The sequence below is a fragment of the Peromyscus californicus genome, unplaced genomic scaffold (genome assembly GCF_007827085.1).
Source record: "Peromyscus californicus insignis strain IS unplaced genomic scaffold, ASM782708v3 Scaffold_17__1_contigs__length_78620276, whole genome shotgun sequence".
Classification (NCBI taxonomy): Eukaryota; Metazoa; Chordata; class Mammalia; order Rodentia; family Cricetidae; genus Peromyscus; species Peromyscus californicus.
In genome coordinates, this window is record NW_026294469.1 from 28,831,043 (window position 1) to 28,855,880 (window position 24,838).

Here is a 24,838-nt window from a genome sequence, read left to right on the forward strand (position 1 = left end):
AGCTGCTGAACTGAGGTGCCAGGCTCTTGACTTCAGGAAGATGTCTGTGAGGGCAGCAGACTTGTCCTTCTGTCCAGCCTGTGCTGAGAACCAGGCTTCTCCTCCCAGCTGCATTCTTTATCTCGCGGAGCAGATGAACTGTTCTTCCTGGTCGCTGCTGGCTTCCCGCCCCTCCCCTCCTCACTGCTTGTTTGAAACACCATTTGATTTTGCCTTCCTGCCCCTTGGGTTGGAGTGCTGGTCTCAATGCCATTGACCTTTCAGGCAGGAAATGGCTTTTCCTTCCTCAGAGGGTGTTATGCTGCTCTGACTGCTTGGCTGGGGGTGGGGAGGGCAGTGGGGGGATGGGCACCATTCTTTCTGAATTGCTTCCTGGCTCTCAGGGATAGTTAGGTGCTGGGGAAGCTCTTGGACTCTTGAGTTCACAAATTCAGAATTTACTGAAGTTTTAGGGCTGTTGTTCTGGCTTCTAATTAAGTGAGAGTGTTGGCTATTTGAACCTGTTTTAAGTAGGAATGGGCTTTGGTGGTTAGTGGAGTGGATAAGAGGGTGACCTACGCAACCTTATTTCTATTCTTTAATCAGTACAGTGAAATTTGTTGCTTTGTTAGTGAGTGCACCTATTTATCTACCTGTTTCTCAACATAGGATTAAAAAAACCCTCAACACCAAAGTTTTACTATTACATAAATCCCCCAAAAGAAAACAGTTGAACCAGTAAATTCCACTCGTTTGTTCATTGTGAGCCGGAAGAGTACAAATGGTGTGTGTGTGGGCAGCAGGCAGATGACCCTAAAGAGAGGATCTTAGTTTGCTGTCAGTAGCTCTAACAGGAATTTGCATTGTCCTTGCATGTCACCCATCCCATTGATTAGTAATGCTTTCTCCTGGTGTGTTGTGCTAACTTGTGCCTGTCCCTGCAGCTGGCACATGGCACTCACTTAGAAGTCAGCATCAGTTATATGCATGGGTCGCACGGTTTAGTATGCCCAAAATTTGCCTGATGTTTTATGACTTTATTCTCTTTTGAAATAACTATATGAAATTATCTGATGGGCTGGCAGTATTTACTCTTTAGACCGTTATTACTGCCAGGGGCCTACTTACTCTGAGACCTTTCCTCCCAAGAGTCAGTGCTCTAGGCTTTAGTTGATTATGATCCATTCACTCATAAGGATCAGATTCTTTCTGAATCATTGATTAGAAGCTGCTTAGGAAAACATGCTAGGGTGTGTGGAGGGAGGTTTACTCCCTTCCTCTCTCTAAGTTGGTAGTCTTTTTAGACTCCAGGGCACATACGCTCTCCACAGATAGGGTCACTGCAGCTTTATGGGTTAAGTGTAGGCCTTGCTGTAGTCTCTGGCCCACCTGGATACAATAGCAGATTTAGCCCTTAATAGCAATGTGGCAGTTTTCACTTTTAGAAAGAGTCCCAAAGGACGGAAGATGTAGCTCAGTGGTAAAATGCTTGCCTAGCATGCATGAGGCTCCAAGTTTAGTTCCTAGCAACACAAATAAGCAAATTAAAAAAAAAAACAAACAAACAAGGAAATAAGCAATGGAATAAATTAAAGGGGGCCCAATAATAGCACCCAATTCATATGTTTATTGTGAGAAATAAATGATAATTGAAATAAAGTCCTTAGCACAGTGTTTGGCATGTAATAGGCAATAAATCTTAACTACATGTGTGAGTCACCAGTTTGTGACCTCTGGTTTCTCTCACCTGTGCTTTACCCAGGTCCCCATGATACCTGATGGCTGGCAGCTGCCTCTGTGACCTGCACCCAGGTCCCTATGATACCTGATGGCTGGCAGCTGCCTCTGTGACCTGCACCCAGGTCCCCATGATACCTGATGGCTGGCAGCTGCCTCTGTGACCTGCGCTTGCACTGTTTTCTTTATTCCTATGCCTCTATCCACAAGTCAAAAGGCAGAAGCAATAAAAGGCTACGGGCTTTAGGGAAAGAAGCCCAAGTTTATAATCCTTGGGGCAATGAAAAGCTTCTTGCCTGGTTTCCTTCACTTGAAAGCTTTCTATAAGCAGACATGGGTCGATGCTATTCTCCAGGTTGTTCTGCATGACTCTGCTCATGCCTCTGCAGACTTTGAGCCCTTTTCATTGTACAGGGAGTACCAAGAAACAATTTTCCCAGCAGTGCTTCCTCTTCCTGGCATCGGACAAACCCTTTTTACCAAGGATTAGAAAGCCCATTCCCCAAGCCTTCCCTTTCCCGTCTCGCAAGAGCGTAGTGGGACACACTCCACACACAGGCTGTAGTGAGTTTCTGTGGGCACTGTAGTCCTCTTCCTGTCAACTTGACCCTTCAATGTGCACTGGTGTGGATGGGAGTTAGGAGTGAGCTCTTGGCAGCCAAAGATTTTGTCTTATGAATGAGTAAGGCCTCACACTTTAGAGTTGATCTAGAGAGGACAGTACTGTGAGGTTCTTACTGTGTTTGTTTCAGTGGGGTGGAGTCACTCCTAGCATTTCCTTGTCCAATAGGAAGTGGGTCAGTTGCCAAACCACTGAGATCACGATTGTTGACTCTGATTCATGAATCAGATTAGAACTAGAAAGCTGTCGAGGAACCCCAGATTCAGCCCTGGTTGTGCTTTTGATTTTTCTTGGCCTAGTAGAGGGCTGTGACTGACATCAGTGGTCCCAGCTTTCTGGGTATGACGCTCTCTTTGGTTAGTGAGGTGTTTTTGTTTGTTTGTTTATTTTGGTGTGTTTCTTTTTGTTGCTGTTGTTTTGTCTTGTTTTTTGTCAACTTGACACTGGTTGCAGTACCTGGGGAGAGGAACCTCCTCTGAGAAAATGCCTCCATCAGATTGGCCTGTAGGCCAGTCTGTAGGGCATTTTCCTGATTAATGATTGATGTGGGAGGACCCAGATCATTGTGTATGGTGCCACCTCTGGTCCTGGACGGTGTATAAAAGGAAGCTGAGCCAGCCAGTAGGAACAAGTCAATAAGCACCTTTCCTTCAGCGTCTCTGTTTCAGTTCCTGTCACCAGGTCTCTGCTGTGAGTTCCTCCCTTGACTCCTCTTGATGATGGAGTGTGGCCTGTAAGCAAATAAACCATTTCTTCTGCTTTTGGTCACGTTCTTCAGCTCATCAACAGATACCTAAGAGAACAACTGCAAAAAGGTGTGTTGCTTTCTGCGGGCTTTTTTGGGGGGAAGCCAGCCCTGGAAGAGATGTAGGGAGTAATAGTAGCTTGCCTTGAGATAAACGAGGACCATTTTCCTCTTTTTATCATCATCATCATCATCATCATCATCATCATCATCATGAGGGATTTCACACATACCTGCTCTGCACACTGCTCTCACCCCCACCTTCCTACCACTCCTGTTCCCTCTTTTCCCTCCCCACAGATTTCTCTCTTCCTGTTCATTTCTGCTCACGTCAGAGAACTGTTTTCTGCATCATTCTTATGGTGTGAGTGCTGAGAAAAATTGCAGATCCTTGTTTGTGCTTCTCAGGCTGCTCTAGCTACAGCACTAGCAACGTATTCACAGTTGAGAAATGCTGACTTTTGAGGAGAATTTTAGGGCTGGGATCTAGAAAAGATTTTTAAATTGTTTGTCCCCTCTCTCATCTGGTGACTGGAGTTTCTAGTATTTGCTGGAGACTTCCTTTTTCTGTCCTTATCAGTTATCAGACATTAGTTTTAAAAGGGAGTAGCAGTCCACTTTGAAGGTTTTACTGGGTAGGGAAAAGGAAGTAGCCATGTTGTCAGAGTTGGTGTTTTCCTTCATCCTGATGCTTGTGATAGAGGCATGGTTTTGGGTATGAAGGTATTCCCGGTTAGGTGGACCATGGCACCAACACATTGCTTCCCCCCCCCCCCCCCCCCTTTACACTATTCTCGTGTCCTTCTCCAGGCATTGCTTTGCTGCAGCCCCATACCAGCTATCCTCCCTCACTTGCCCTTGTGGTAGTGACTAAGTTTTTGGAAATGTGTGATGCATTTCTCACTTCAAGTTCATAACATGGCCAAAGGTGTAACCCTTGCTGACCCTGAGGGAAAAGCAATTGAACTTCTCTGCTTTGCCTTCCTGAAAGTACAGGTCACACGTCCAGCAGAAAACAGTACAGTTCCTGGTTCTCTAATGCTACACATCTGGAATAGTAGGGAGGCTTAGGTGTTGTCAAGAGGTTGTACCTCTTGGGCATTTAAAACAAGTTATTAATTGAGATATCACCATAAAATGTTCATATCTCAAGTCTTTATTTGAAGACTTTTTACACACACATATGCTCATGCGCACACATACAAAAACCCAGATCCAGATGAACATTTGTATCCTTGAGGTTTCACTCATACCCTTCCCCAGATACTGCCACATCCCTTCTTGGAGGTGGAATCATTTTCCGACTTGTGGGAGCTTTTTAAGAGTTTGAATGCCGTGGTACTGTAGTCATATGGTCTGTAGACTTTCCCTCACCATCGGTGAAGTTCAGACCTACTGTCCTGTGCAGCACTAGTTGCTGTCACATGGTGTTCCAACATTTAGATACACAGCAATTGGTGCATCATCTTTTGATAGACATTTTATTGCTGTTGTTTTGGTTATTAGGAATAAAATGGCAAGGGTTTTTGAACGTGCCTTGTGGAGGACATAGGCACTCATCTTTCTTGGTGATATATATGGAGGTAGTGTGGCTAACTCATGTGTAGTGTTTAGTTCTAGTAGATACTGAAAAAGTGTTCTTATTATTTTCTCACCATCAAAGTATGAGAATCACAGTACTGCATTAGAAAATTATTATTATTATTATTATTTGGTTTTTCTGTGTAGCTTTGTGCCTTTCCTGGAACTCACTCTGTAGACCAGGCTGGCCTTGAACTCACAGAGATCCGCCTGCCTCTGCCTCCCAAGTGCTGGGATTAAAGGCGTGCACCACCGCCGCCTGGAGCATTAGAAAATTATTAAGAAACCTTTTAATATTCTTCATTCAGGAGGTGATGGATATAGCTCATTCTATTTTTAAATTATATTCCCTCAATGAGACATCATTTGATGTCTACTTCTTATATCTGTTGGTCATTTGGGTCTCCTTTTTTTATTTTTTCTTTCTCTCTCTCTGTATGTGTGTGTGTGTGCATGTGTGCGTGTGCACAAATGTCATATGTATGTAAGTGTGGAGGCCAGAAGAGAGCATTGGATCCTGTGGAGTTGGAGTGAAGACAGTTGTGAGCTGCCTGACGTAGGTACCATGAACTGAGCTGGGGTCTTCTGAAAAGCAGCAAGCTCCCTTAACTGCTGAGCCAGCTCTCCAGCCCTTAGATACACTCTTTTATGAAGTGACACTTAAGATTTTTATCGAATTTTGTTGTTAATTTTCTCCTTGTTTGTCAGCATTCTTTACATATCGGGAATAAGAATCTTGTTGGAGATATATACTAAAAATATTTCTTTCACATTTTAATTTTTTTGATTTGTGATATTTTATTTTTTTTTGAGACAGGGACTCATGTAGCACAGGCTGGCCTTGAAGTCACTGAAGATGACCTTCATCTTCTGGTTCTTCTGCCTTTATGTCCCATGTGGTAGAACTGCAGATGTGCTCCATTATGCCTGGTTTATGTGGTGCTGGTATTCCAACTCAGAACCTCATCCATCTAGATACCCTACCAACTCCACTACACTCTCAGCCTCTACCCTTTCATTCTCTTAACATTATCTTTTCATAAATGCATCTTCTTTATTTTGGTGAGGTCTAACTCACCAGTATTCCTGTTCTTTATGATAGCACCTTTAAACATTTTTTGAAATAAAAATACCATTACATCATTTTCTTCTTTCCTTTTCCTCCCTCCAGCCCCTTTCATGCCTCCCCTTCCCTAATTCATGGCCTCTTTTTCTGTAGTTTTTACGCACACACACACACACACACACACACACACACACACACACACACTTCTTAAATATAAAGTACAGTCTGCTCAGTCCATACTTGTTGCTTGTATGTGTCTGCCTGGGGCCCTGTGAGATTTATCCCTTCAGTGTAAGCATGTTGGTTGGTATTGCCCTTGTTCGGGTCTTGTTTAGGCAGACATGCTGGTGAGACTTCATGCCTATAGCTTCCCCAAAAGTTTTAGGGGCCACAATCTCACAGCAGAGTCTTTTTGCCAACAGCATCTGTTTTGCTCTGTTAAATAAAAGAATCAGCCGGGCGGTGGTGGCGCACGCCTTTAATCCCAGCACTCGGGAGGCAGAGCCAGGCGGATCTCTGTGAGTTCAAGGCCAGCCTGTGCTACCAAGTGAGTCCCAGGAAAGGCGCAAAGCTACACAGAGAAACCCTGTCTCGAAAAACCAAAAAAAAAAAAAAAATCATTGCCTTTCCTTCACTTGATTGTCTTGAGGGGAAGCATTGTGAAGAACTTCCGCTGTCGAACGTCATGCCAGTCATATGTATGACTGCGTTCTAGAGGGAGAGCCCTGGCAGATGCTTCTGGGAAGAACATTTATGAAGCATTTCAGGTTTATAGAACCATTTATCATTCTGTCACATTTGATTCCATGTAGGAGCTCTTTAAGCTATAGGAATTCTTGGTCAGTTTTGATGCCAGAGGGGTTGGGTAGTCCATACAAAGTCAGTGGGGGCTCTGGTGCCTCCACATTTGGATAGCATCACATACCAGGGTTAGGAGTCGGGCTTGTGGTCATGTACTAGCCCTGTAACTTGCTGGCCTCAATCAGGGACGCAGTTCTTAACTCTCAGCCTTGGTTTTCTTGTCTTTGAAATGGGAGTAATGAGAACACACTTACCTCATGCCTAGGCAAGGAAGACTAAATTTATAGAGTGCTTAGCACAGCAGGATGCTGGGTGGGCAAAACTGTGTTCTTACATCACAGTTTCAGTGGGTCACAGTGCTGTATAGAACCAGGAAGAGTTTCAGTCATATACCCCGTTTCTCTTTCATGGTTTTAGATTTCCCTTCGTGTCCCCTGCCTTCTCCCTCTCTCCCTCATTTTTGCTATGGAAAACTGACACACATCCCAAGCATGAACTAAATAGACATGCTTTAAGAATTTGAAAGAGTTACAAAGTTTGAAAGTTTGCTAATATGCAAAATGTCACGTCATGGAAGGTTTTTCCTGTTTTATTTTGTTTGGAGATGTGTGGCTAATCTAAGGGACTTGAGAAGGTAACTATGAGATGTAGCACAAATCTTAAATGGTCTTATTAATAAATACAAACCCAGATCCAGGTATTGAGATGAACGCTGAAAGATCAGAGAAATGGAACAAGTCATATCCAACCTCACCTTGCCAATTCCTTAGCTGATCTTGTTTCCTCAGACTGAAAGTCTCTGAGTCCTCATCTGAATGGATCACAGCTGAACTGCTGCTAAAAGCTAAAAGCTTAAAAAGATTCTAGTTCCTGGTCCTCACGCCTTATATACCTTTTTGCTTCCTGCCATCACTTCCTAAGATTAAAGGTGTGTGTCACCATGCCTGGCTGTTTCTAGTATGGCTTTGAACTCACAGAGATCCAGACAAATCTCTGCCTCTGGAATGCTAGGATTAAAGGCATATGCTATCACTGCCTAAACTATATATTTAATATAGTGGCTGTTCTGTTCTGTGACCCCCAGATAAGTTTATTGGGGTGCACAATATATCAACCACAATGAGAAGTCAGTGTTTGATTCCTAAATAAAGTTGACCCTTTTATCTTGGCTTCTTATGAAAGTCACACGTAGGATTTGCATTAGTATTTTAATTTATAAAGGAAAAATGAGTATTTCTACCTAGAAAGTATAGTGCTTCATCCAGATATACATACATGAGGCTGAGAAAATGGTCTGAATTTGGGGAATAGAATTATAACTAAATGTGCTATATCTGGCTTTATTCACCGTCTTTCTTCCAGGGTGTATCCCCTACCCAAAGGTGGCAAGACCACATGTGGAAAATAATTTGTATTTTGATATATCTTTTTGAAGTGGAAACAGGTCATGTTGACTTCCCTGGTTACCAAGGCCCGATAGTCCTCTCTTTACAGCCTCTGAGTTTTTTCTGAACTTCCTCTTGGTGGCTTTGGGTGGAAATATCACGCCATAGGCCACAAAGTTGATGTGACATGTGTGATACTTTGCACTCTTGGTGTGTGGGCGGTTCCTGAGCCTTAAACTGTCTCCTCGCAGGAAAGGAATTTGGAGGTGTGATGGCTGCCTGACTCCCGGTGTCGAGAGGAGGGTGCTAGTACTTGTAGTGCAGGGGACCCAGGAGGACAAGGGTGGGGATCGAGTAGGTCCTTCAGGGCATGGGCCTTAGGCGTAGCCATACATCAGCATCCCCAGGAGAGTTGCTGTAACTCCTGATTTCCCAGGCCCAGCCCCAGCCCAGAAGTTCAGCTTTGGTAGGGTGGGGTTGGGCTGGAAATCTACATTATTTTTGTAAGGTGGACTGCTGGACTCAAATAGGTAGCACCAGCAAACCATACCAAACCACCAAATAACAAGTGGAGCAGCACCCAGAGAGCAGAAGCTCAGGGCTCGAGGACTTTGGGCAGACTGTGGCTTCCTAGGGTCTGGATTTCAAAGCATTTTGTGCTTGTCTTTGAAAGGTGGAAAGGGAACATCAAATCTGCTCCACCTCCAGGCCACAGGCTCAGTTGTGTGGAGCCACAGCTGTGAGCAGCTTGTGGATACAAGGGGAGTCTGGCACAAATGGGCTGCTGGAGAGAAATGGGCATTTGGGTCTGAGAAGAGGAGGGAGAACCCTGGCAGATGCTGCGGAAGAAGACAGTCTCTCTTTGGACTCACTTTTCTCTTATGGTGCTAATACCCAGTGTGGCTTCAAAGAATGAATTCCTTCTCAGGAATCAGTCTTTAATCCTCAACTCAGCCACCTATTCTAACCCTCATATTCCCACCCTTCCTGTCTGCCTCTGCCTTTCTTGCTTGTGGGGCAACTCCTCTCCTCCCCACCTCTCTGCTCTTTCCTCTTCACACAGCCCCTTCCACCTCATGCTCCTTGAATTCCTGACCTTCGGACTTTCACTATCACAGCTTTGAAAAGTGTAGAGTGGGAGGCATTGAGGGATGGTGGTGAAAAGACACAGCTGTGTGTTTAAACATGTAGAGGTGTATTCTGTTGACTGAACAGTGTAAACCAACTGTCAACAGAAATGATAGGGATTGGCATGAATGTGCTTGGTGCCTTGATCCCTGGCTTGGGTGGTTTCAGTACCACACTGAGCACTTGTGGGTACAGAAGGCAATTGGACTCTAGTTCTTGATCAGTTGATCTGTCTTTCAGGATTTCTCCAACTTTGAAGATGAGGGTTTAAAAGAGCTATTCTTAAACTTTTAAAAATATATTTTTAATGTATTGTTTGAGATTTTCATACATGCACACAGTGTGTTTTGATCAAATTCACCCTTGAAACTCCCCTTCCGGCCCCTTCATATTCTCCCACTACTTTTCTCTGACAACTTCATATATGCATTTAAACTCACTGAGTCCACTTAGTGCTGTCATTGTGTGCATGGGTATGTAGGGCTAACCACTAGAACATAGGTACTCTATCAGGGGCCTCATCCTGGGAGGCTGGGGTGGGGACTCTGTCCTCCAGCAGCCATCTACTGCCAATAAGTCCTTAACTAGAGGTGGGATCCATTGGTGCTAGGATTTTTGAGGGTTGCTGTGCTCTTTATCAGTTTGATAGACATTAAGTTGTTTCAACAGAATGCACATATGTTTGGAGGGGCAAAGGTTTGTAGGCAATGTGGGACCAGTGCTGACTAAAGAAGCCCTGCCTTAAGGAGTGTGTGACATGCTCCTCAAGTCATTTTACTGCCCAGTTTTTTCTGTGAAGGGTGCCATTTGTATAAAAAGCAGGGTTTGATGCTGTGTGAACTGTCCCAAGGCATATGCTCATTGTGAATAGCAAGTAGATTTCATCGAGAGCACGAGAAGTGAACGCCTGTGCCGCACTCAGCTTCTGGCATGTGGGGAGTCATTAAAACAATTTGCATACATTTAATCTAACTGTAATTACCAAGCCAATTCGCTTCATAAAATTTGGTGACAAAAGCAGTTTCGAAGCATTGGATTTGATATTAGGAAATATGAAGGATTCAAAATGGGTATGTCTCTTTTTATCCAGAGTCAACTCGATTCACTTCAGAAAATACTTACTGCATTCTCTCTTTAAGTAAAACTCTCTGTTAAGCAAATGGGTTACAGACCAAGGAACAAAGAAGCTCTAAAGGAACCAGGGAGATAATAATTTGTGTCCATTACCTGTCTCCTGTCCCTGTGAGAGAGACGGGCATACTGAAAAGGACATGAGGAGGTGGCTGGGCCTCTCTTCATGCATCTAGCTTCAGCATCCTCTCACTCTGATAAGTGGGTATTTCTCAAATGTTCACTTTTGCCAGTGTCTCTTCATGTGGCACTGGGGTCATGTCTGTGTCTTTCCTTTCTCTGTAGGCCAGGGGTTATCACCATGCAGGCGTTGTCGGAAGAGGACCGTAGGCTCTGGATGGAAGCCATGGATGGCCGGGAACCTGTAAGTAACAATTCAGGGAAGTGGAACAATAAAGACCCTGAGTAGTTTGCTGCTTCCCTACTGAGAGGTTTTTTGCTATTGCTCTAAAGCCTTGAGTCTTTGAAACCAGTGTCCCAGGGGCCTTTTTTATTTGTAGATTGATGTTTGTAGATATTACGGTTGCTTCTGTGTGTATGTAGTTCCCAAGTTTTGACCTTGGCTTCTAAGGTAGAAGTGATGTGATATGTGATGGTATAGCAGGTTTCCCCCATTATAGACACAGGTGGATTGTTTCTGCGCCTCTTAGAGGAGACAGAGTAGTCTGGATTACTGGATGGATATTGACCATATGTTGCCTTCACAAAGTAGGCTGCAAAGCATGAACCCAACTGCTTTTAATGGGATAAACAGTTGTAAGAGTGTACATAGGCGACACAGTGTTTTATCATTGTCATCTGATTAGGTTTCCCATTGCTATGGTGATTCACATCTCATGGTAAGCAGTGGGACATTATCAGGGTAGATGGAAGCAGTTAAGCCTGGCGACGTGATCTGTGCTCCCATTTCAGAGATGCTGGCCTCAGCAGGGTTTTGTGATCTTGTGGTTGTTATGCAACATGTGACATGTTAAACCCATCTCAGAGCCCTGGGGTAAGTCCCAGAACAGTTTTTTTTTTTTTTAATCTTGATGCTGAGAATCTCAACTACGATGTTATAATATTAAGGTCACAAAAATCCTAAGAGTAAAGTATAGCTGTTTCATCATAAAAGATAAAAAGATTTTACATGTATAAAGGCATGATCCAAAGGGGAGAAATGTGTGCCTGATAAGGCAGGTCATGGCTTCTGCTGCCAGATAACACTGTGAATGAAGCCTTTGCCCCTTGCAGATTATCTCAGTTCGTTTGTGGCTCTTTCCTAGCCTATGCTGGTGGGATGGTCTGGCAATACAGAGGGATATGCTGTTCTACCCAGCTATATTATATAAACACAGGACTTAATCTAGTCAACAAAACACAAGCAATAACTAGTGTTTTATAACTTTTAGTAATATGTATCCATATTAAGTAACTTATTAAAGACGAGGCAAAGTTGGGTAAACTATAATGAAACAACTGTTTAATCTGAATTTTTTTCTTGGGCCAAAATATAAGATAGCCTCAATTTTTCCGATGTGCATTGTTATCCATAGAAACATCCCCAAAGCAGATACACCTTTATCCTTGTAGGATGTCACAGTCAGAATTGCCATTTCTTATCAGAGACCCTCAAAAAGAGCTTATTGGAAGCCTTCATCTTTGCTGGCATCATCCACCATCAACTGAGCACCGTGGTGTGTGTGTGTGTGTGTGTGTGTGTGTGTGTGTGTGTGTGTGTGTGTGTGTGTGTTTTACAGGATTTAATATTTTTAAAATCTACTTATTTCTTATTGTCATAGGAAATAGGTGTTGGGGATTCATTTTGTAGTTGAGAAAACTCATCACAGATAATAAGTGGCTATCTTTGTAGAGAACAGGCTAGGATGCTATACATTGAAGAGACTTAAAGTGTTAGTAGGACGTGTGGATGGAAATGTGTGCCTGTCAGAGCTCTCACCTGGTCTCACACCCAGTGTGACAGCTCTGCTACCCGGACTCATGGTTTCCCGGGTTGTTCTGTCATTGCCCTGCGCCAGCTTGAAAATGGAGTTGGAAGCATCCAGGGAAAACTTTGTGAAGTGCTTAGAGGTCACTTGCTGCTTCCATTAGTAAACGAAGTGCCATATCTACCCTCAGATGAGAATGGAGAAATCCAGATGCACATAGGCAGCCACTGGCCCTGCCAGTCAGTACCCAGTGCATTTCAAGGAATCAGAGGAAAAAGGATGCTGGGAATGTCTTGCAGTCTGCACTCTAGTGGCGGAGCTGAAGTCTATCCCTAAATGTATTTAGGTTTTATCTTTAATATAGATATATTTTCAGACTAAGGACTCATGCTTAATTACTTCTGCAGTACTTACTTTCTCTGGCTCACTTGAATGACTCCCCAAACTCAGAATGGGAAATCCTTGGGGCGAAAAATCCTTTCACCACATGATATTCTTGGTATGAGTTAAACAAAATAAAGCAACAACAAAAACACACCCCTTGCTGCCCCAAGTTCAACCTCAAATCCTGCCTCACCATCATGTTAAGGCCCCTCTTCTCCTCTCCTCTACCACTTGATACCTGTTCCGTGCCCCTGTGTAACTGGCCCCTTACTAACTACTCCAGTCTTCCCGTAGGTTAGCACCTGTCCTGTGCAGATGCAAAGTGTAATCTTGAAAACAAGCATCTTTGGGCTGCAGAATGTACACATTAGTAACAAGTCTAAACAGGAGAGAATTCTGTCTCTGAACATTCTATAAACCTGTTGCCTCTGAGGAATATATAGCTTGTGTTGGAAACTACACCTCTGTGTGCTTTTCAATGTCCTAAAGGGGAAGATAAATACAGACAAATGAGGACTGAATAATTGACAGTAACAGGAGGTGTAATTTCGTCTCCCACTGCTGAGAGCATAGTAGACAATTAGCAGCTCCATTTTAATCACCTCCTCTCTAATTAGTTAAATATGCCCCCTTGGGAGTTTTGGCTTTGTCTAGTTGGCTTTTCCTCAAGCTGATCTTAGAGTAATTCCCTAATATTGGGGAAATTTTCCTACATTAGGGAGATATAAATATGGACACCTGCTGACCAAAATATTATTCAGTATTAGAATGTTTTGGAGGTGGTACTGGGGAATTTTAGTTTTTATTTTCTTTGTTCTTCATTGTTCAGTAACATTTTAGGATGATTGGGGAGGCATCTAAATAAACTCTAACTTGGTTGATTTTATAACATGATAATCATTACGTAAACCATAGTTTTTAGCCTATAGTCACACTCTATCCTAAAGACATGTTGAATATTTTCATGCTGTTGATGGACATGTGATAGAAGAAGAAACTGGAACTGTATTTCGACATTAAACATTATGATTTTATCCACAGATCAATGAAATTTTTCAATTCAAATGAAGGGGGCCTAGTTCAAAGTTGCTTGAGAAAAACTGTGTTTGTTAGGTGATGTAACTGAAAACACTACTGTATAGTATGTTTTGGCCCATTTGAACCAGATACATAAAGTTTGGAGTTGGCTTCCTTTCTCCTAGCTTTATTCCTAATGTCTTTTTTCCACACACAGCAAGAGGCTTTCTACCTACTCCAGGCTTATATCTTATATCAGGCATATATCATTGTCATCACCACCATCATCATCTGTATCATCTTCATTTGCTTTTTCTTTTCTTTCTTTTTTCTTTTTTTGTTTTTCAAGACAGGGTTTCTCTGTGTAGCTTTGTGCCTTTCCTGGAACTCTCTTTGGAGACCAGGCTGACCTCAAACTCATAGAGATCCACCTGCATCTGCCTCCCGAGTGCTGGGATTAAAGGTGTGCGCCACCACCGCCCGGCCTTCATTTTCTGAGACAGTTAAATTGGAAGAAATATTTAAAATTGCTGTATTATCATATAAAATGATTATCTATGTAGGAAATACCAAATAGTTCAAACACAAACAAAACCAAATCCCCAAATAAGCACTCAGAACTAGATGGTAAGCTCTGCAAGACAGCTGGGTATTAGATTCTCTCCCCACCCATCGTCATACTTCTATAACCTAGCAATAAGCAAATGGTATCCAAAGTTAAAAACGCATTGTAGTCACCAACCCCCAAATAGTGCTCAGGCACAGATCTCTATAAGCACTGGAGAGTGTTGGTGGAAGAGGAGCTAGGTAGATAGAGAGACTGCTGCATCCAAAGATCAGAGGGTTCGGCTTGTAAAGAGGACCACTCTCTCCAGTTCATCTGTAGATTTAATGCAATTCCTATCAAGACTGCAGCAAATTTTCTTTACAGTTTATCTGTAAAGCTGAAGAGACTAGAAGAGCTGAAGCAATTTTGAAAAAAGAATGAAGGTGAGAGTGATTATTCTACTCTATTTTAAGACTTCTTTTGTAGCGACAATAATCAAGACAGTGTATTGACAGAGGATAGACACCTGGATCAATGGAACAGAATAAAACCCAGAAATAGACTCATGTGCACAATTGATTTTAGACAGAAGTGCAAAAGCAATTTAATGAAGGAAAAGGAGTTTTTTTTCTTTTGTTTTTTAAACAAAAACAAATGGTGTTTTTTTAAAAGTAATGGATACCATGGGCAAAAACCAGAAACGCCAACTTAAGTCTCATATATTACATAAGAATTAATTCAAAGTGAATCATAGATTTATGTATAAAATGTAAAACTATAAGACTTTCAGATGACAAAAATTATTTTGATGTAGGGCTCTGTGAATTTTTTCAACACCACATCAAAATATGGCTCATAAAGTTTAGAGGGAAAAAAGAGGATAACTTTTTCTTCACCAAATTTAGAACTTTTGCTTTTGTATATGCAAGATCCTGTTGAGAAGAAGAAAAGAGAATCTCTAGAGTGGATGAAAACGTTTGCCAGTCATTTTTCTGACAAAGGACCTACATATAATAATGTAAAAAGAACTCTTAAAACAGTTCAACACCCAATTAGGATATAGATAAAAGAGCCATTTTAAAATGAAGTTTTAGAGACTGAAGAAAAGGGTCAGCAGTTAAGAGCACCCCCTGCTCTTGCAGAAGACAGGAATTTGATTCCTAGCACCCATCATAGGCAGCTCATAACTGCTCAGAACTCTAGTTTTGGGCATCTGATGCCTTCTTCTGGCCTCGACAGGCATCTGAATTACACATTCACACATATAAATAAAAACAAAATAACTCTTAAAATGAAGTTATAAAAATTACATAAAAGCTCACAGAAAGTTGTTCCATATCATTAGTCATTAGGGAACTACAAATTAAAACCATAGTGTGTGGAGGTCATTACACAAAACTATAATCAATCAAAATGCAGAGCTACGGAGCTCAGTCCCAAAGGACATAACTGCAATAGAATTCCTGCATCTAAGCCTCAGGCAACATTGCAGAAGAGCTAGTGGAAAGATTGTGAGAGTAAGAGAATCAGGGAGGTTGCTGTGAGATTGTGTCTCTTATGAATGTCAGAAGCTCCACCCAGTCTTACCAACATAACTACCTAAACATGAGCCACAAGGATGACCACAATAGACATGCTAAATTGGATGGGGAAAGCCCTGGAGTCCTCAACCTACACAGAGAACTACAAGCAACTAAGGAATGCTGAGAGCTGGAGAAAGTCTTCCCCAGGGAAGAACACACCAAGTAGCTATTGTCTTAGTTAAGATGGTTATTGCTATGATGAAATGCCACGACCAAAAGCAAGCTGGGGAGGAAAGGGTTTATTCAGCTTACACTTCCATGTCATAGTCCATTACTGAAGGGAGTCAGGACAGGAACTCAAGCAGGTCTGGAACCTGGAGGCAGGAGCTAATGCAGGGGCCACGGAGGGGTACTGCTTTTGGCTTGCCCTTCATGGCTTGCTCAGCCTGCTTTCTTATAGAACTCAGAACCACCAGCCCAGGGATGGCACCACCCACAATGGACTGGGCCCTCCCCCATCAATCACTAATTAAGAAAATGCCTTAGAGGCTTGCCTACAACCTGATCTTTATGGAAGCATTTTCTTAATTGAAGTTCCCTCCTCTCAGATGGCTAGCTTATGTTGACACAAAACTATCCAGTATAGCTATCCAATACCAATTGGTTAGTTCTAAAAACATATACAAGTAACATTAAACAGACTGAGCAGGTTGTACTTATGTGTTAGGAATTTTTGTAAACACTTAATGCAAAAAGAAGCTGTTTGAAAGAGAGCAAGGAGGGGATATATGGGAGGGTTTGGAAGGAGGAAAAGGAAGGGGAAATGATGATGTGATTATATTATATTCTCAAAAAAAAAAAACCAGAGTAAAAAACCACAATGTACTTACTGTCAATAAACTCCCTATATGAGAGATTCAAGTTTATAGTAGTAAAAACAAGAAATGACTGTGGGGACCTGTAGGAAGCTGGTCCACTTATACACTGCTGGAGGGAGTGTAAAATGAAACAACTACTTTGGAAAGTTACTAGGCACCTTCTAATATACTAATAAACTAAACCATAAACTTTACCATAAGACCCACCCATTGCTCTGAGACATTTTCCCCAGAGAAATGAAAGTATGATACACATAATCTGTACACACATTTTGGTAGCAGCTTTGTTCATGATACCTCCAAACTGGAAATAACCCAAGTGCTTTTCCTGGGTAAGAAGTTACAAAGAATGCTACATCCATAGAGTGGACCATTATCTTGCTATAGACAGAAGCAAACTGATGATACCCCTTCACCAGCTGTATGCATCCCAGGATGTTATGTCAATTGAGAGAGCCAGTCTGGGAATGGATATATAGTGTGTTTCCATTTTGTGACATGCTCGAAGTGACACAGAAATGGAGAATAAAGCAACAGTTCCCAGGGGATGGGGACAGTGAGGTTGGAGAAGAGAAGGGGTAACACAGTCCTGTGTCATGAATCTGGTAGTTCTATGAAATTATGTCAATGTATGTATGTCTATTTCTGAATAGTTTAGCGCATGCACACACACACACACATACACATGCACACATATACACACACACCAAAAAATGTATGCAAAACCTGATAAAGTATGAATGGAGTATGTAACTTAGATAACTTAGGTATGAAACTAATGATAACTTTCTGGATTTGATGCTGTAGTAGTTACAGGAGATAGTAGCGTGGAGGGAGTTGGATAAAACATTCACAGGATGCCTCCAAGTTTCCTATCATTATAAAACACCAACAACAGAAAACTTAACAAAGTTAGCCAGTCTCACAAAGTTTTGAAATTATTCTTCCAGATTTACATTTACTAAGTCTAGGTTGATAAGTAATAGAGTCACAATTGCAGCCATATGTTTTCATTTTATAGTGCTGTGGCCATTGTTTAAAGTGGGGTAATAGACCACTTTCTCTGTTTAAACTGCACATGGAAGCTGGAGTAGTGACTCACACCTGGGATTTTCACCCTCAGGCTGATCCAGGAAGGTTGCTGCAGGTTCAAGGCCAGACTGAGTTCCAGAGTCAGTTCCATTTTCAGCTTGAGCTACAGTATGAGACCGTGTCTCAAAAAGATCAAGAAACAAAGCAAGCAAAAACATTTAATCCTAGAAATCTTCCTTCAAGTGTGTGAATACTGCAGCTCAGAGAAGCTTGGGAGAGTAAGTCTTCTTTGTCAGCTTCCTCATGCCCAGAGCTGCCTCTCCTTCTCTTTGTGTATTGTGGCTCTAAGCATGTTTGTGAAAACAAGCAGCTTAGAGTCACTACAACCACACCATCATGTCTGAAGTACCTTTCTGTAGAAAGGTGACTCAGGGTGTCACTGGGAATCACAAAGTTTTCCAGAGCCATGGAGCGTGGGTCTGTTCCTGCAGACCATATTCTCATATATTCCCTTCACTATCAGCAGTGATTTGAGTCTGAAGCTGCTTGCAGCATGTCCATATTTAGAGTATTAGTTCTCTTTCACATCGCAAGAATTCTTTAATTAATGATATTTCCACCTTGGGCTGACGAGATGGCTCTGTGGTTAAGAGCAGCTGTTCTTGCAGTAGACCTATGTTTGATTTCTAGCACCCACATGGTGGCTCACAAACATCTGATACTGTCTTCTCTCCAGGCAACCACAGAGTATACATTCATACATGCAGGCAAGGAGCTTCCTGGTCAGTGCTAACTTGATTTTTCTATGTCCTATGACCACTGTGTATAGTATCTTCAACAGTAGGGTTCTACCACCAAGTTCTGGGCAATCAAGAGCAATGGCCATAGCTTATATTTTTTGGATGTCTCTAGGACACCCCTGACCCACACACTTGGCACTAGGTTTTATATTTGGCACCCTGTGGCTTCTGGGATTAGCATAATCCCCTGTGTGAGTAACTCCAGTTAAACTCGTGTGTGTGTGTGTATGTGTATGTGTGTGTGTGTGTGTGTGTGTGTGTGTGTGTGTGTGTGTGTGTGTGTAGGTATATATACACATACATATCTATACATGCATATATGCATATAAATATATAAATGTATATATACATATATGCATAAATACACATGTGTATCATATATAGCATATATACATATATATGAGGCCTATACAATGGTAGGTTTACATATTGCTTTTAATGTTAGTCATCCCTCTCCTACCCTTCCTCCTCTCCTTACATTCCCACTCCCCCACCTTCCCCTACCCTCTTACCCCTCTTCCCACTTAAACCTCCTTCCCCATTATCCCCCATTTCCTGTTCATATCACTTGTGCTCTGTTTTGTAGGTTGTTTCACAGAGCTCTGTTAAGCTTTTAGTTTAATTACTTTAGTAAACCTTTAGCCATTTTTGACATTCATTTTTTTCAGTTTTTATTATTACAAACAATGATGTAATGAATTCCTTATGTACATTTCACTAATTACTTATTTCAGCATTTTTTGGGTACACATCAAATAAAATTGCTAGGCTGGATTGTATATATATTTTAATATTTTAATAGGTATTGCCAAATTATTCCCCATACTATTGCCAAATTAGTCTCTTATTATAGCCTGATTCGTGCTTCAGCTGCATGGTGCTATATAAACATAAAGTGTGGTTCATGCTGTTTAAAATGTTAAATTCCATTTTCAAATTTCTGAGCTAGAGATGACACCCATCAGTTCTCTCAGCTCTGCCTTCAAAGCCCAGGACAAGGTCCTAGCTTTCCCACTGGCCTCTTGGCTGGCCAGGCTCTCCTATTTGTTTCTGCAGGTATCTCCTGTTTCCTAGCACACTTGTTGCTCGGGGTAGAGTCATTAATGAGGGAGATGCTGCAACCAAATTGGCACATCATGTATCTTATCTGAGCTGTGGTTCTCTTAGCCTCAGGTGCATGATCTGAAATGGGACCTGTGGGCCATCTGCCCCTGTGTGCTCTGGCAACAGTCAGCATTCTGCTGGGCTGTCCCAAGGTCTGTCAAAGTCCTTAAAGTCTTCCAGGAGAAAAGAAGCAATCCCTTGTTAAGGAGTCGCTCTTGCTGTGGTGCCTCAGAAGAGCGCTCAGTCCCTCACACCCCAGGATCCCAGTCAGCGTTTCTACCTGGCGTTCCATCCAATAGAAAACGTGGAAGATGCTGCCGATGGCTGTCTCCTCTGTAGGACAGCTGCTGTTCTTTCCACCCGTTTGCTAACTTTACACCCGGTTTGTATGCTCTGTAAGTTCCTTCCTCCAGGTTTGTGGCTTAGGCTAACTATTGCCCAGTCTTTTGTGAGGGGACAACATGAATGAGGCTGTAACTCTGAAGGTTTCTATTGCCAGTTCTTCATTTGAATTCAGATCCAGGCTCATACCACAGTTCCCCGTTTTGCTTCCTGCATCTGGAAGATGACATCTTGGCAAATCAAGAAGTTATTGGAGGTTCTGGCTATGTGTGTACATGTGTGTTTTCAGTAGCCCATTAAAAAGCAAAAACATTTTTCATTTTAAAATCCTTTGAGACTTAAGTGTAACAAAGAATTCCAGAACATTCTTTACCAAAATAGCCTAATGTTATTGCCTTATATAATCACAGTATAATTATGAACCCAGGACATTAATATTAATACAATATTATTATATATTAAAAAATTCTAGTTATCTGATTAATTTATCTCTTTGCTTTCTAGTCTACTGTCCAATCCAAGATAACACATTGTTTTTAGTCACCATATCACTTTAGTTTTATTTCACCCTTGTTGTGTGACTTTCACTGGGGACATCTGGATAAACACCTATTCATGACAGATAGAGCATAGACTACTGGCCAAAGAAACAATTCCACCCAACTCTGTCTTAGCGATTCTGTGCCTTTGTTGGGATTACTTACAGAAGTGTGGGTGAGGGGTGGGTGTCCTAGTTTGCGTCTGGTTGCTGCGGTAAATACTGTGACCAAAAGCAACCCGGGGAGGAAAGGGTTTATGACGGGCTTACAGGTAATGGTCCATCACTGAGTAAAGCCAAGGCAGGGACTGAAGCAGAGACTATGGAGGAATGCTGTCTACTAGCTTGCTCCCTTTAACTCGCTTGATTACTTTTCTGATATAGCCCAGACCCACTCCCCCAGGAAGGGCACCACTTATAGTGGACTGGGCCCTCGTACATCAATTGGCAGTTAAGAAAATGTTATCAGACTTGCTCACAGGCCAGTCTGATGGAGGCAATTAATCACTTGAAGTTCCCTCTTCCCAAACTATCTAGCACAAGGGGCTTACTCACAGTTGTATAGGTGACTCAGTGAGAACTTCATCACTGAAATCTGACTCCATCATGGATGACAGCTGCTAAAGTTGCATCTCTGAGGCTCCCAGCCCAACTTGCAGCTAGCTCTGCTGAAGCAGCATTTCCTCTCCCCAGAAAGTGTTTCCTGCTTGTACAGTGACAATGGTGAGGGGCTTTAAAATCTTTCTGAGCTTCCTGAATCCCAGAAGTTTCATTAGCTTTCCAAGTCTTACGAGCCTCCCTTCCCAGAAGGGTGTGTTTCAATTCTGAGGAAATAGCAGTACAATAATGCTTGGACCAGTTAGAAGCTCAGCCTTTAAAAGGAACATTACCACTAGTTGATGTGCATAGAGTTGAGTGTTTGGATGATATTCTGTGTCTGTTCTCACTCCTTGGTAACAATGCACACCTTTGCATAATCAGGGCAGCCAGGTTTCTTGCTGTCTTCCAAAAGCTCTCTGTTATACATTCCACCTCAGGTATGGAGATTTTCTTTTAGTACTTCTTCTTTCCTTACAGTATATTTACCTCTTTTAAAAACACATTTTAATTTTTGACACATCATCTTGCACATTTTGGGGGAACAGTGTGGCATCTTGATACAGGCGTAGTAGTTCCTGATGGTCACATCAGAGTGACTGATGTCTCTGTCACCTCAGACATTTCTTGTGTTAGGAACATTCAAAATTCTCTGTTAGCTCTTTTGAAATACTCCATTTGAGCCATAGTTATCCTGATGTGCTATAGAACATCAGAAATTATTCCTGCTCTACAGCTGTTCTCCTGAATCCAGCTGTTGCTTTAGAACATTTGTCTTCTACCCTGTCTGACCATACCATATGTTCAGCTTTGTGCAGTTTGCTGTGTTTACTGTGTACATTGTAGCTATTGGTTTAGTGACACCTGAATCCATAGATGCTAGACATTCTGTGTTGACCCCTCAACTCTAGCTGTGGCACCACTGACTGTTGGCATCCTTACAGATGTCACAGGAGTGGTACACGGGATGGAGGTTATTGTTGTGTTAGCTTCAGTCTTCCTCCCCACCTCTCGTGTGAAAGGCCATTGGTGACAGACTGTGTTCACCTAAAGAATGGTCAATCTAGATCTTCTGTCATTTTCTCTTATACTCTAAAAGTTCCAAAGTGGTCATATTTGGTAGTGATCAAATTCAAAGTAGTATTTTAAGCAGCATGTTGACAGAAGACCTGGGGCCATTTGAATAACAGAAAGTCTGTAAGTTAGGTTGTCTTTTGGTGAGGTGTGGAACAAGATAAGCATTTTAAAAAAATGTGTTTGGTATTGCTGATTGGTTTCAAGTATGGTTCAGTCAGAATGGCTCCCAGTACCAGTTATTGCACTCCTACTAGTTTTGATCCAGAAATCCTGCCAGTATCCCAGAAGAAAACACCAGAGCCAGTAAATACGTCCTGGAAACAAAGTCATTTCCTAGTATGATTTTAAAAGCTCTTCCTTAAGAGCTTTAAAAAAACCTATGCAACATCAACAGTAGACTGCTTAAACAAGACCTGAACAATGGCAACACCAGTTGACATGCCAGTGTGGATGGGGGAAATCACATGGGGCTCCATCCCTGGATGAAGAGCTACAGGCAATTGAAAACTGTGGAGAGGGGGGAAATTAGTTTTCCCCAAAGATGAACACCCTAAATGGTTATCTATCCAATCCCAAGTGGTCATCCCTGAAACATTATGCATGCAAGCAATACTAAATGGACTCAGCAAGTTGCATTTATATATTCATTCACACACATGCACTTGTATACTCACATGTATGTGTGACAATAGTTAATGAATAAAAGACCATGTTCTTGAAAGGGAGGGGGTCATAGGAGGAGCAAGGGGGGAAATTGTGTAATTATATCTTAACAAAAATAAAACTATTAAAGATACTTTTAAAGAGAAGAAAGGGAGTTCTCCTATGTGCTTATCCAGAAAACAATGCAGATGTGCGGTCCAGTGTTCACAGTCAACAGAAGGGCAGGACTTCACCCCTTAGCTCTCAGCTAGCCACCATTGCTCCCACACACTGTGTGGTCCTGACCCATTGCCCAGAAACTTGAGGTTTCCCCAACTCATTACGTCTTTATTTTTAAAAGCAGAGAAGGACAAGGGGGTGGGGGGTGGACCAGAAACTGAGTAGAAACTCCTCTGGGCAGAATACACCCTTTTACAGCAATTGCTAGTTAGTTTTATTTTCATCATAAATTTTACAAGCTCAGAGTGCAGAAATCCATTTTGTTAGGGCATATTAATACAGATTTATTGGGGTGGTAGTATGGTAGTGGTGCCTAAAGTCTCAGGATGTATATTACAGGCTGGCCTCGAGTTCACTAACTGGCCTCAAGTTTATGAGACTCCCTCTGTTCTACTTTGCAAGGTTTAGATAAATATGTTTGTCTACTGTATGCCTTTGTTTTGAGCTTGCCCAGTGTGTTAATTAAGGATTTATTGCTGTGAAGAGACATCATAACCATGACAAACCTTATAAAGAAAAACATTTATTTGTTGCTGGCTTACAGTTCAGAGGTTTAGTCCATTATCATAATGGTGGGAAGCAAGGCAACATGCAGGGAAACATGGTGCTAGAGAGGTAGCTGAGAGTTCTACATCAGGATTGGCAAGCAGCAGGAAGAGACAGTGAGTCACTAGGCCTGGCTTGAGCTTCTGAGACCTCAAAGCCTATCCCCCAGTGACTTACTTCCTCTAACAAGGCCTTACCCATGCCAATAAGACCACACTTCCTAATAGTGCCACTCCCCATGGACCTATGGGCCATTTTTATTCAAACCACTACACCCAAGAATCCAATAGAAACTCATTGCCATCTCAGATGAGGAGAGACTTGGAGAACCGGAGGCAGAAATAGAAGGAGCACATGTGAACTTTAGTTCTCTTGTGTTTCTTACTGGTGGGTTCTGTACCTTTCACAGAGGCCTTTCCGCAGCACCTCTGTTGACCTTTTCCATTTCAGGTGGGATGTACCAGTGCTAGAGTCATATACTTCAGACCCTCTGTTAGCATCTGATACAAATTGTCTTGTCACCTTGAGATCTCTAAGCAACAAGTTCCTATGTTCTGTTGCAGATGAGATAAGGAAGTGTTTTATGAACCAAAAAGTCTTTTAGAAAAGGATTTGAAAGTGTTCAGTGTTCTATCCCTGTAGCCCATCTCTGAGCGTGTTGACATGACTGTGGGCTGTTTTTAAAGTCTGCTGGACAGCCATCACAGTCTTTCTGCTCACTCTTTCTGAGAAGAAAGGTCCTGAATGTGAGTTTTTGTCCTATGAATTTATTAGAGCACTTACCCATGAAGAGCCCATCTGAGGCTGTACTTGTGTTCTTTGCTCCCGTGGTTGGAGTTTTGGCTGAGCCTATGTTCCTGGCTTCTGGCAGAGTCCCTTTGCAGTCTGTGGATAAGCATTGTTCCTAGCAAGTTGACAGATCACTTTCTCCTCTCAGTACCAACCCTTCTGAAGTCCGGATTTTCTCTCTAGTTCGTTTTCCTTGTCAGCTGCAACTTCTCAGATTTTATCCAGAATCGCACCACCCTCCTGTTTTGGGAACTTGCCAGTTCCCAATCTAGATCTGTAACTTTTCCCAAAGTATGTATCTAGCATGGTCACATTTGGAAAATGTTGGCTCGTGTCCAGTGGAGATCTGACATCATTTCAAATGTATTTCAGGTGTTTTGGTGCCTACATAACTAGGCGTAGCCCTGTGATCTCATGAAGACACAGAAAAAAAAAAAGGATTTTTTAGAATCCAGGAAATCAAGGTCCGTATGTATCCTAGTGATGTGCCAGAATTAGTCTGTAGGAAAATTATATACACAGAAAGGTATCTGGTAGGAGGAGTATCATCAGACACACCTTGAAAAGTCAAGGGGTTCTATGGGAAAGTGAATCCACCTACCAAATAAACTTTAGCATAGCCTTTGTAGCGACTTAGGGACCCTCTAAATCTTCCTAGCCTGCAAATCTCTGGCACCAA

The 24,838-nt window shown here is 42.2% G+C and overlaps 1 protein-coding gene across 7 annotated transcripts in view; it reads left to right on the forward strand.

The window, feature by feature from the left end:
• Positions 1 to 24,838, forward strand: part of Arhgap26 (Rho GTPase activating protein 26) — a 729,500-nt gene that overhangs the window by 469,269 nt on the left and 235,393 nt on the right. For all 7 annotated transcript variants that reach the window (XM_052742060.1, XM_052742061.1, XM_052742062.1 and 4 more), the window contains one exon: positions 10,461 to 10,539. In XM_052742060.1, the coding sequence (XP_052598020.1) occupies positions 10,461 to 10,539 (79 nt within the window). The remainder of the gene's footprint in view (positions 1 to 10,460; positions 10,540 to 24,838) is intronic.